Raw genomic sequence first — 12,459 nt, forward strand, 5'->3', positions numbered from 1 at the left:
GGGCAAAGGAAGGAGCAGACAGATTATAGAAGAGGAAACACAAAAGATTAAGAAGCGTGTGGAGAAATGCTCAAACAATAATGAAATATCATGTCATACCAGTGAAAATGGCAAATATCAGAAAGCTGGATAGGGGCGCCTGGGTGGCTTAGTCGGTTAAGCGTCCGACTTTCGCTTAGGTCATGATCTCGCGGTTCATGGGTTCGAGCCCCGCGTCGGGCTCTGTGCTGACTGCCAGCTCAGAGCCTGGAGCCTGTTTCAGAGTCTGTGACTCCCTCTTTCTCTGGCCCTCCCCTGCTCACGCTGTCTCTCTCTCTCTCCTAGAAATAAATAAAACATTAAAAAAAAAAAAAAGAAAGCTGGATAACGCCAAGTAGTGTGAGGATACAGGGACGGTATGCTGTTGGTGGGAGTGTCATCTGGTGCTGGCATTGTGGAGAGCAGTGACAGTACTTGCTTGTATACCCTGTGACTTAGTGGTTCTGCTTCTAGATATTTATCTCAAAAGAAATTCCCAAACAGGTCCTTAAATGGACACGTTTGTGGTGGCAGGAAGTTAGAGGAAATCTCCGTGCCCTTTACTGAGGGCAAAGATGGAAAATAAAAATAGGGAAGTTGTATACTGTGGAATATGAGGTATGTAAGAGCTAGAAGCAGACTGTGTGACACACAGCAACATGGATGGATCTGAAAAAGTGCCAAAGACACAAATATAACTGCCTTACATAATTAAAAATACTATTAGAAAATAAAATACCCATTTCACATGAATTTATGCACATAAAAGGATACACATAAAACATTTTAATACTTGCCTATGGTTGAAGAGATTAAAGATAAAAGGGATTTAAAAAGTAGGAGAAAGAAGAGAAGCAGAAGACCTGATCCTTAGGATCTTAGTTGTGAAAAGATGACAAAAGACTACAGTTAAGGGACGCCCAGTTGGCTCAGTCAGAAAAGCATGCATCTTCTAATCTCAGGGTCGAGAATTTGAGCCCCACATTGGATGTAGAGATTACTTAAATAAATGAAACTTAAAAAAAAAATGTACTGCATTCCAGTCATTGTTAAAAAAAAAAAAAGACTAGTTAACTTACTGAGCCTGTCCCTTTCCCACAATTCCCAAGAAATCTTTACCTGTTAGCCTGATTAGGGTGATTGCAAAAGTTAAAGCTTTTGAGGCAGTGACATTTAAAGAAGCTCTAACAGCAATTCCAATAAAATAGTGCTGACATAAATAAGTACATGCTTACTATACTTTGCATTTATATAGTTATAAACACCATGTAATGTTTTTTAAAAATTCACTGTTTGTGGGATGTATAGATTTTGAAACAAACTTAAGACTCAAAATTCACGTAATTAAGACAGGAGCCCAGGATGTGAAGAAGAAAGTATTTCCAAAAAAAGAAGAAAACCAATTTATTTGTATACATACCATGTTCATAGTAGCACCTATTCACAATAGCTAAGAGGTGGAAACAAGCTACTGGCCTTTGATGAATGGATAAACAAAATGTGGTGCATTATAAGAGAATATTATCCAGCCTTAAAAAGGAAGGAAAATCCCAACACATTCTACAACATGGATAAACTTTGAGGCAACTATGTAAAGTGAAATAAGGTAGTCACAAAAACACAAATATTGTATGATTCTGTCTAATGCAGTCACATTCATAGAAACAGAAACATTCTAGAATAGTGGTTCTGGGGCCTGGGAGAGGAGAGAAGGAGAGTTGCTATTCAATGGGTATAGAGTTTCAGATTTGCAAGGTGACCAGTTACGGTAATCTGTTTCACAACAATGTGAATATACTTAACACTATTGAACTACACTTAAAAATGGCTAAGATGGAAATTTTTATGTTATATGGTTTTTACTACAATAAAAAAAAATCAGCAAGCAGTTATAAAGTGAATCTATTAGTGATAGGTGATTATGTATTGATTATATAGTTTTTGTTTGCTTAATTGATTATAATCACTAATCCCACATTATGGAAGTAAGTTTCTAAAAATATTTTTTTTCTCTTTTAGGCTTCTCTAGCAGAAACTGATAAAATCACTCTGGAAGTAGCAAAACTTATCAAAGACGATTTCTTACAACAAAATGGGTATACTCCTTATGACAGGTAACCTATCCTGATTTTCTTTTTTATTTGAGGATTTTCTATTAGGTTTTGAAGAAAGAACTGCCTCCACATTAGAATTCTTTTTTTTTTTTTCAAATACAGACAAAATTCTGACTCAATATATGTTTCTTTGGATTGTTAGAGCAAACATGTAATGGTCTCATATGTCCCCTTGTCTTGATTTTGTTCATTTGTGCAGTTATGACAGTATTTTCATTCATTACCCAGCCATCTTTTTTTTTAATGTTTTATTTTTTTCTGAGAGAGAGAGAGAGAGAAAGAGACAGCGTGAGCAGGGGAGAGTCTGAGAGAGAGGGAGACACAGAATCCAAAGCAGGCTCCAGGCTCAGAGCTGCCAGCACAGAGCCCGATGCGGGGCTCGAACCCACGAACCGTGAGATCATGACCTGAGCCAAAGTTGGGCCCTTAGCCGACTGAGCCACCCAGGCACCCCTACCCAGCCATCTTTAATTAGATTAGATTGTGGCATAGTGTGCAGAATGAGGGGATCATTGCCTCCTTCAGAAGCTTTCCTCAATACCTCTTACAACTGCCCATGCCTCATCTACTTTTTTCCTCAATAAGTGTGTCCTACTTTCCTGCTTCATTTCCTAGTAGACCTAGTTTCTTTCTGCCAGTCTCTGTTAGATGTCCCACTTGTCTCTGCTTCTACTGTGGCTTATTTAAAGTCTCCATTTCTTTAATTTATTTTTTTTTTTAATTTTTCTAATGTGGTTATTTTTGAGAGAGAGAGAGTGTGAGCAGAGGACGGACAGAGAGAGAGGGAGACACAGAATCTGAAGCAGACTCCAGGCTCTGAGCTGTCCGCACAGAGCCCAACAAACTCATGAACTATGAGATCATGACCTGAGCTAAAGTTGGACACTTAACTGACTGAGCCACCCACATGTCCATCTCCATCTCTTCGAAGCTTTGATCATTTTGAGCCTTTTCATCATAGGCTAGCTTTTCTCCCTCAGATCATATTTGGACTGAAGAAGGAACTGAACAAATAGGAAGATTATGAGAATGTAGGACAAGCAGAAAATATAGTAATATAAACAGTAAGCCTCAACAGTCTGTATCAGGAACTTAAGTTCTGGCCAGCCATACAAAAATAACTCAACCAGGGGAAAATTCCTTGGAAAGCATAATACAGAATGTGCATGAAATTGTGTATGCAAATGTTTTTAAATGTGTCAGGAAGTTGATAAGAATGTATGTGATCCAAGCTGAGTATTAACTTGCATGTCCTCATTATTAAAAGGTACGGGTAGGTGAAAATGAACACATTAATGGGGGAAGGGACCACTGTTCATTTTAGGAAATTGCAGTTTTCTGGTTTTCTGTTATTCATTAAACCTTCACCCCACTATCACAAGGGAGTCTTTGCAACTCAATTATTTTACTGTTTGGGTTATTCCTTTAACTGTACTGTACAAAAACGAACCCTCAGAGAGTCATTAGATTATAGCAGTACTGTTTAATTGTTCTTCCTCTTTAGTTATTTTATTAGATTAAAAAAGAACATCACTCTTTAAATAAATGAATGAATATATATCTCCATCTATTATTCATGCCATATCCCATCTCTACCCCCAAACTCTGGGTATGCAGTTGTTAATCTTTACCTATTTTTCCTGTTCCTTATTATCTGATAAATATAAGTAGTCTGCATATTTAAATAAAGAAGCTAATGCTCTGGTATTTTGTAGATGAAGTATGAACCTGCTTTGGATTTTATTTTGTTAATTATTTTGACTTTCATTTTTACCCTAGGTTCTGCCCATTCTACAAGACAGTAGGGATGCTGTCCAACATGATTGCATTTTATGATATGGCCCGTAGAGCTGTTGAAACCACTGCGCAGAGTGACAATAAAATCACATGGTCCATCATCCGTGAACACATGGGGGAAATCCTCTATAAACTTTCCTCCATGAAATTCAAGGTATATTTTGTTTCTACCCAAGTTTTTTAGTAGGAAATGTTTCTTTTCAATTTTTTAACTATTTACAAACAACCCATTTCTCCGTAGACCTGATGTGTGAAACTTGGGTTTATCATTTTCCCACATGCTCAGGACCAGAACAGACCTTAAAGTTATGTTCAAATAGGAATTCTAGTGATAAAAATTATAGTATGTCATGTCTAAAATAAATGCTGACATGTTTTCCCTTGTGTCTTAACCGCCAGGCAATTTAGAGCTAAATCATGGCTGGGAAGCAATTGCTTTACCTCAAGTATCTATCTTATTACCCACTTAGCCCCATGCTCACCTGAAATGACTTCTGCTGTTTACTTCTAAGCATCCTATCACACATCATTTTTAACTTTTAGGTGGATTCTGTTTTTTTCTAATTACTCTAGACATAAATAGATAATTAAATGAGTTTATCAGTAGAAATTCCAAATATGTAAGATTGTTTTCAAAATATTTGATCAGTTGGGTTGTATGTAATTATTTTTAAGTTATGACATCCAAGTATATTTACTAATCACCTTTTGAGAAGTTGAAAATGATCCTCTGAGAGTGTTTTATATATATATAGTTTTTGTTTATACTATAGGTTGAAAGTAAATCTGTAAAAATAGGCAGTCATTGTATCAAGAATTTTAACATATTCTCACTCTGAGTCCTGTCACTTCAGTTCAAAACGTATAACCCAATAATCAGATTTCTTTTTAAATGACGTATAGTTGACACACAATAATCATTAAAACACTTCTTTTTAAACAATTTTGTTAATGTTTGTTTATTTTTGAGAGAGCGAATGCAGGGGAGGAGGGTACAGAGAGGGGACCGAGGATCTGAAGCAAGCTCCACACCGACAAAAGCGAGCCTGATGCGGGGCTTGAACCACGAGATCATGACCTAAGCCAAGTCGGACACTCAACTGACTGAGCCACGCTGGTGCTCCCCCATTTTTTTAATACATTTTTTTTTTTTTTTTTTTTTTTTTTTTGAGAGAGAGAGAGAGATGGGGCATACAAGCAGGGGAAGGAGAGAGGGAATCCCAAGCAGGCTCCTCACTGATGAGCACAGAGCCTGACACAGGGCTCTCTCTCATAAACCGTGAGATCATGACCTGAGCCAAAATCAAGAGCCAGGCACTTAACTGATTGAGCCACCCAGGTGTGCCTAACCAGAGACTTTTAATATGAATATATGTAAAAGATTGTTTATTAAACTTCTTAAATTCATTCAAGAGTAAACAGGATCAACAGTGCAGTATGGCATGTACATTATAGTGAGAGTATTATGAAGACCTTAATATCATTTTTTCAAAGAATATCCAAAGATCTGAGCAAATGTTTATGGCATAATGAGTGAAAAAAATCAGGTTGTAAAAAAATTCCATATGTAATTTGATCCAAATTTTATTTTTAAAAATTATACATTCACATGGATAAAGAAAGGGTGAAATCTTGCCACTTGTAACTTGGATGGCTCAAGAGAGTATAATGCTAAGTAAAATAAGTCATTTAAAGGAAGGCAAATACCATATGATTTCACTCATATGTGGAATTTAAGAAATAAAACAAACAAAGGAAAAAAGAGGCAAACCAAAAAAAAAGACTCCTATGGAGAACAAGCTGGTGATTGTCAGAGGAGAGATGGGTTGGGGGAATGAATGGGTGAAATAGGTGAAAGGATCAAGAGTACACCTGTTACCATGATGAGCACTGAATAATGTATAGAAGTGTTGAATTAGAGGTGCGTGGGTGGCTCAGTCGGTTAAAGCATCCAACTTCGGCTCAGGTCATGATCTCACGGTTCATGGGTTCGAGCCCCGCATCGGGCTCTGTGCTGACAGCTAGCTCAGAGCCTGGAGCCTGTTTCAGATTCTGTGTCTCCCTGTCTCTCTGACCCTCCCTTGCTCATGCTGTCTCTCTCTCTCTCTCAGAAATGAATAAAATGTTAAAAAAAAAAAAGAAAAAGAAGTGTTGAATCACTGTAATTATATATTTACAACTTATATAACACCGTATATTAATTATACTTTAAATAAGTAAATGAGATTATACATTCATAGGAAGAGGATAAAAAATATATGCAATAAGGGCACCTGGGTGGCTCAGTTGGTTGAGCAGCTAACTCTTAGTTTCAACTCAGTTTGTGAGTTCAAGCCACATGTCAGGCTCTGCGCTGACAACATGGAGCCTGCTCAGGATTATACCTGTCTCTCTGCCCCTCCCCTGCTTGCTCATGCCTTCTCTGTCTCTCCCAAAATAAATAGATGAACTTAAAAAAAAATTCATTAAGAAAAAAAATATATATATGTATATGTGTATATATATATGTATGTATATACAACAATAAATAATATCTCATAGTGTGATTCAAGGTGATATCTTTTTTCTATTTACATGCACATTGTGTCAAATTAATATCTCAGTAATTTTTTATGTCATTAAATATTTTTCTGTAGCATTATTTTGTGTCTGGAGAGTAATCTTTGCCTATTGTTAGATATATAGGAAATTTCCAGTTGTTGGTATAGACAGCTTTGTTTATTTAATTGGTTTTGTGTATTTTCCTGTTACAGCTTCCCAGAAGTGAAATGATTGAGTCAGGGCTTAAACAGTTTAAAGTCTCTTTTATATATACTGCTCAAATAAGTTGTTTTCCATAAGGGCTTAAAATGTGCATTTTGAGATTATTGTAGAAATTTTACTTCCCTTGTCCCAATGTGATACTGTGAGATCTTGAACAGTAAATTATGGTTTGACTAAATTAATTCCAACTATCATGTACATGCTATTGAATCTAATATGTGATACTACATAATTTTCCCATATTTTGCATGTCGTTGAGGATAAATCATCTATTGGTCATTGAATACAGTTAGCAGGGAAAATACAAAACCAAAACTTTGTCTTCTTTCTGTTAGGTTGGAGTATTGCTCCATTTATACATTTCTATCCTTATAGGAAAATAGGATAATTTTGATTCCTGCCTATGTTTTACCAGTGTACCTCACTTAACCTAATACTCAAAATATATTAAACATAGGTAACTTACTAGCTGTGCTGAAAATTCTTTTCCAGGGGTAAACTGAATTCTGTAATGTCTTTTTTCAGGATCCAGTGAAAGATGGTGAGGCAAAGATCAAGGCTGACTACGCACAACTTCTTGAAGACATGCAGAATGCATTTCGTAGCCTTGAAGATTAAAACTGTGATTTCTCTCCTTCCTTTCCTCAGCAGTCTCTCATCAGCGTATATTTTCCTAAATTCCTCATCTCCAAACCCCTTGCTTCTTTGTTGTGCAGCTTTGAGACTAGTGCCTATGTGTGTTCTCACTTGTTCCCCTGTTTATCTGGTGGGTCTTCTATAAAACAAACATTCCTTTGTTCCAGTGTTTGAAGGGCCTCCCTGATCCTTTCTGGAAGTGGTGAATGTAATAAATACGATATATAATGGCTACACTACTGTAAACTCGTATGCGGGGGGACATCCCTCCTTGTCCTAGGTTTGCCCTTTCCTCATCACCATTAAATTGTAAACGAGACTACTGTATGTACTCTCTTTGCAACAGAGTTGGAATGGGAGGTCAGATTTCTGTACATTTTGACAGGTACTTTGTGAAATGACTCCATATCTATGTGGTAAGATTATTTGCAAATTAGCATTTTTCTGAGTACTGCTTTGCAGGATATAATGGCTTTTTTAAAAACATGAATGATTAATGTTCCAATTATGCATTGCTTCCCCCAGTATAAATCAGGAATGTTTCTAGGAAACTGTTGGGAATTCTACTGTTTTTAAAACAGGCATTTGTGGGACTCAACACAGTATATGAATCAGTACCCTCTAATAAAGTGGAAAAGGAGCCAGGTGGTCAAACTGAAGCATCATCTTGTTAAAGCATATTTTATTTCAGTGTGAAAAATATAATATCAAGGACTGCACTACTACATCACTAGGAAAGTCTTTTTAAAATCACATTTAAACAATCACTGGGAACTTGATCCACATCACACCCTTTTTTCTTTTCCTCAAACATCTTAGAAGCCTAAGCTTCTAAGAATCATGTGGCAGTGTGACAGGCAGTAAAATGCCACAGAGAAGATCTTCAGTAGCAGTTAAAGGCTATTTGCACCATTAAGGACCAGCTGGACTGTAGTGATTCTTGGGGCCAAAGTGGCATTATGTTATTACAAGATAATGGTGTGTGTCACGTGTTTGCATGTTTGTTTGCTCACTGAACTTTTGAACAACCAGTTTGCCAGCTTACTGGCTCAAAAGACTCCTCAGAATATCTATAACAATAGCATAGCAGTTTCCATCCTGTTTAATAGGGGTGAAATTCATTCTTTTATCTGCTGATAGCAGAATCTGGGTCATGTGGAAAAAAAGGTAATTTCATCCTGTCTTTTAAGTATATGTTTTAAAATAATAATTTCTGTCTTTATGTAAGCCACACTGCAGAACAGCTCTGAGAGCAACAGGCTCTCACTAACTCTTTATGACCAATAGTGCTGGCACCACTGCTTCCTCTTTGGGAAGAGGAGAGGGTATGTGAACATGCCTAACAATCTCAAATACCCAAGTGTAATAGCATAAGTAACGTATTTATTTTATGCCTCAGGATATTATTATTTAAATTTTTAGGTAACGTATTTCTTTTGGTCCGTCAAGGAAAGAGAATTCAGCGGTAGTTTGTTGCAGTCCTTGCAGATTGCATGTTTTTACAGTGGCTTGGTGTTAAGGATAGTATTCTTCCATATGCAGCTTTTTTTTTTTTTTAAACTTTTCTGAATATTGGAAGATATAAAAATTATGCAATGATTCATTGAGATGTGGACTTAATGGTGCTGCTTAATCAGTTTGCTTCCAGTGTGGCCTCCTACCCAGAGGCCCTAAGACCAGTGGAATTGAAAAGGATTTAAAAAATGTTCTATTCCTACTTTAAACCTACCAGCAAACCAGGATTGTGATAGTAATGAATGATATGATGAAGAAAGTTTGACCAAGTTTGTGTTTTGTCGTTTTGAATTTGCAATGTAATTCTTACTCCCTTTTAAGAATGCTGATGAATGGCTGTGAAGATGCTAGAGACAGAAGATGCTCTGATACTCATTGTAAGTGTCCCTTTACCTGTATGTTGTAGGAATTCAAATTGCTCACTGATCGTTATTTCTTTAGTAAGAACATGTTAAAATTACAAGTCTTTTAAAAAGATGATGCAGTTCTATATTTATTGTGCTATGCCTGGTCCTAAGTGGAGCCAGTTAAACAAGTTTCATATGTATTTTTCCAGTGTTAAATCTCACACATTGTAACCTTTGGAAATTCCCTTCCATCCTGAGGAATGAATAGAAGAGGCCATATATATTGCCTCCTTATCCTTGAGATTTCACTATCTTTATGTTAAAAGTTGTGTATAATTGTTAAAATCTATGAAAGAATAAAAAGTGGATTTAAATTAACATTTTTTTTCCTGTGTGTGTGTGTGTGGCAAGATCTGCTAGAAAACATACCACCTTGTGTTTTTACTTATTGTTTTCAGTATGAACTTCTAAATTTTTTGTTTCTCCCTTTCTTTATAGATTGTTCCTTAAGATCATGAAATTGAATTGGGGCCCTCTCTATAGACTACAAAAAGTCCTATAATCATAACCAGTAAGATTTGGAAGTATAGTACAGAGAATCTCATGCCATTCTGAATATTGCTTTAAATTGAAAAAGTGAATGGTTTCTAAAAATGCACTTATAAATTAAATGAGATCAGTGGTACTCACTTCTGTTTTTGACAAATGACTAAAACCTTGTTATTCATGATTTGCAAGCTAAGTCAATTAAGATCCAACATAACATGTTACTTGGGACATATTCTTTATTTTAAAAAATTTTTGTAATGTTTATATTTGCGAGAGAGACAGAGTATGAGTGGGGAAGGGGCAGAGAGTGGGAGAGACAGAATCTGAAGCAGGCTCCAGGATCCCAGCCATCAGCACAGAGTCCAACACGAGGCTCAAACCCACGAGCTGTGAGATCATGACCTGAGCCAAAGTTGAGGGCTTAATCTACTGAGCCACCCAGGCACCTCTATTTTATTTCTTTAAATGTATTTTTAACAACTTCCAAGGGAGTAAAAAAAGCAGTGTGAAATGAACAATTCTGTATTACTGTGAAGTGTCAAGTTTATATAAAGAAATACTTAAAAATCCATAGGAAAGCATTATAAAATGTCTAGATAATTTTTAGTCCACTTGGTAATATCCCAGTATCTTTGGTTATCCTTTTAATGTATTGCTACCATATAAGAGCACAGAGAAGAAAAAAAGCAACTTTCCCAAGTGGGCTGTGATAAAATGCCACTGAAGTTATCTTAAGCGCCTCCCTTTCGTTTGTGTTACCCCAGAAGTTGACTCTGAGACAGGTAGTTGAGTGCAGGGAGTTTATTTGGTATGTGATCTCGGGACACACCAGTAGGCAAGTAGAGAATTCAGACAAAATTGAAAGAAGCCAATAAAATAAATTATCAAGCAAGTCAACACTTTGGACTATTAAGCACAATGCTGCTGGGGAACTCTGGGAGCAACTAAGAATATGCACCTCAGTTATCTCCCCTGGTGGTACAAAAGAACTGGTGTACTTTCATCAGTCACTGATTGATAGCCAGCTCCTGTCAGTCATCCAGTGAAGGCTGTGCTCACAAAGACTGGGAGAGTCAGTGCCCAGCCCTTGCATGTAGGTAGGTCAGGCACTGGTGGCCACAAAAAACCCTGCAAAGAGATTGGGTTGCAGGCAATTGGGGGAGATTAGGCTGCTGTGCACTGAAATGGTAGTCCTGGCCAAGGAGATTTAGATGGGGCACTACTAGCAACTGCTTCAGGCCTCTTAAGAACCCAGGGGGGGAAAGGATCATTCAATCAGTCACTGAAAAGCCATTGTTCTTTTTTGTTTTTTAGATTTTTTTTTTATGTCTTTTATTTAATTTTGAGAGACAGAGAGGGAGCTGGGTAGGGGCAGAGAGAGAGGGAGACACAGAATCTGAAGCAGGCACCAGGCTCTGAGCTGTCTGCACAGAGCCTGACACGGGGCTCAAATCCACGACTGTGAGATCATGACCTGACCTGAAGTCAGACACAACCGACTGAACCACCCAGGTGCCCCGAAAAGCCATTGTTATGCAAAATAAGGAAGCACCCAGTAAAAGGATCGGGAAACACTGAATTCAGGCAGCCTGATTCCAGAAAGCATACTCTTAATCACCACACTACATTCTGCCTCTGTATTTGAAGAGTTTTTTTAAAGAGAAGATGTTTTTTAAAGAGCAAATAGTATACACACCACTTACGGTTATAAAGAGTCAGATGTGGGGTTTAAAGCGGCTTCTTCGATTAATGAGGATGTTGGTCATTTATTCCAATCCTGTCATTAACACAAAAGGGGAAATTGAAGTCCAGAGAGGTTAACTGATTTGCCCAATGTCACACTGCTACTTAATGAAAGAATTCAGGCTTCCTGATTTCTAGTGTCTATACTGAATCATACTGTACATCTTTTTCCTTAGGTATACATGTTTCATTCAGAACCAGGAAGTTGGTATGAATAAATGTGAACCATAAAGACAGATAAACCAGAAGAAAAGCTGGGAGAAATGACTGGCCGAGCAAGGTGGTCATAGACATTGTGGTGACTCACCTGCTTTAAGAAGGCATATATGATTAAGAAACTGTTAGAGTTTGACCCAGAGTTTAGGGAGAGGAGTCTGGAAGTAGATAACCATTTTAATCAAAATTATAAGAAGTCATCAAAGTGCAGAGGAACAAGAATATAAACAGTGACAAATATTTTACAAAGGGCTTGTAACCAGAATACATAAAGAACTGCAAATAAAAAAAAAGTGACAGATCTTATAGATAATTGGGTAAATGACTTGAACAGGCACCTCACGAAATGGCTCATTGATACAAGAAAAAGATGCTTAGTTTCTACTCACCAGGGAAATGTAAATTCAAATTACAATGTGATACCATTTCAGACCCTCTCAAAGAACTAAAATGGAAAGAACAGAGAATATCAGTGTTGGTGAGGATGTGAGACCAGAACTGTCATACATGGGAACACAAATCTGTGCGATCATTTTGGTGGTATCTGCAAAGTTGAATTAGGAAAACCTAATGACCTAGGCATCCCAGGTAGGTCTGTACACAGCAGAAATGAATACATATATGTTCACCAAGAGGCATACCAAGATGTTCATAGCAGCACTATTTATGATAGCCTCAAACTGAAAACTACCTAAATGGTAGCTTGGAAGGAAGGATGAATAAACAAATTGCATGTTCACACAATGAAATACTCTATAGAA

General features: G+C 37.1%; 1 protein-coding gene across 1 annotated transcript in view; it reads left to right on the plus strand.

The window, feature by feature from the left end:
- ATP6V1A (ATPase H+ transporting V1 subunit A) overlaps positions 1 to 9,568 on the plus strand; it is a 65,961-nt gene extending 56,393 nt beyond the window's left edge. Inside the window, exons 12-14 of the mRNA XM_039256633.1 lie at positions 2,038 to 2,132; positions 3,912 to 4,083; positions 7,218 to 9,568. Coding sequence (XP_039112564.1) covers positions 2,038 to 2,132; positions 3,912 to 4,083; positions 7,218 to 7,310 — 360 coding nt within the window. The 3' untranslated portion in view covers positions 7,311 to 9,568. The remainder of the gene's footprint in view (positions 1 to 2,037; positions 2,133 to 3,911; positions 4,084 to 7,217) is intronic.
- Positions 9,569 to 12,459: the final 2,891 nt, after the last annotated feature.

The sequence above is a fragment of the Hyaena hyaena genome, unplaced genomic scaffold (assembly GCF_003009895.1).
Source record: "Hyaena hyaena isolate Hyena2069 unplaced genomic scaffold, ASM300989v1 scaffold_582, whole genome shotgun sequence".
NCBI lineage: Eukaryota > Metazoa > Chordata > Mammalia > Carnivora > Hyaenidae > Hyaena > Hyaena hyaena.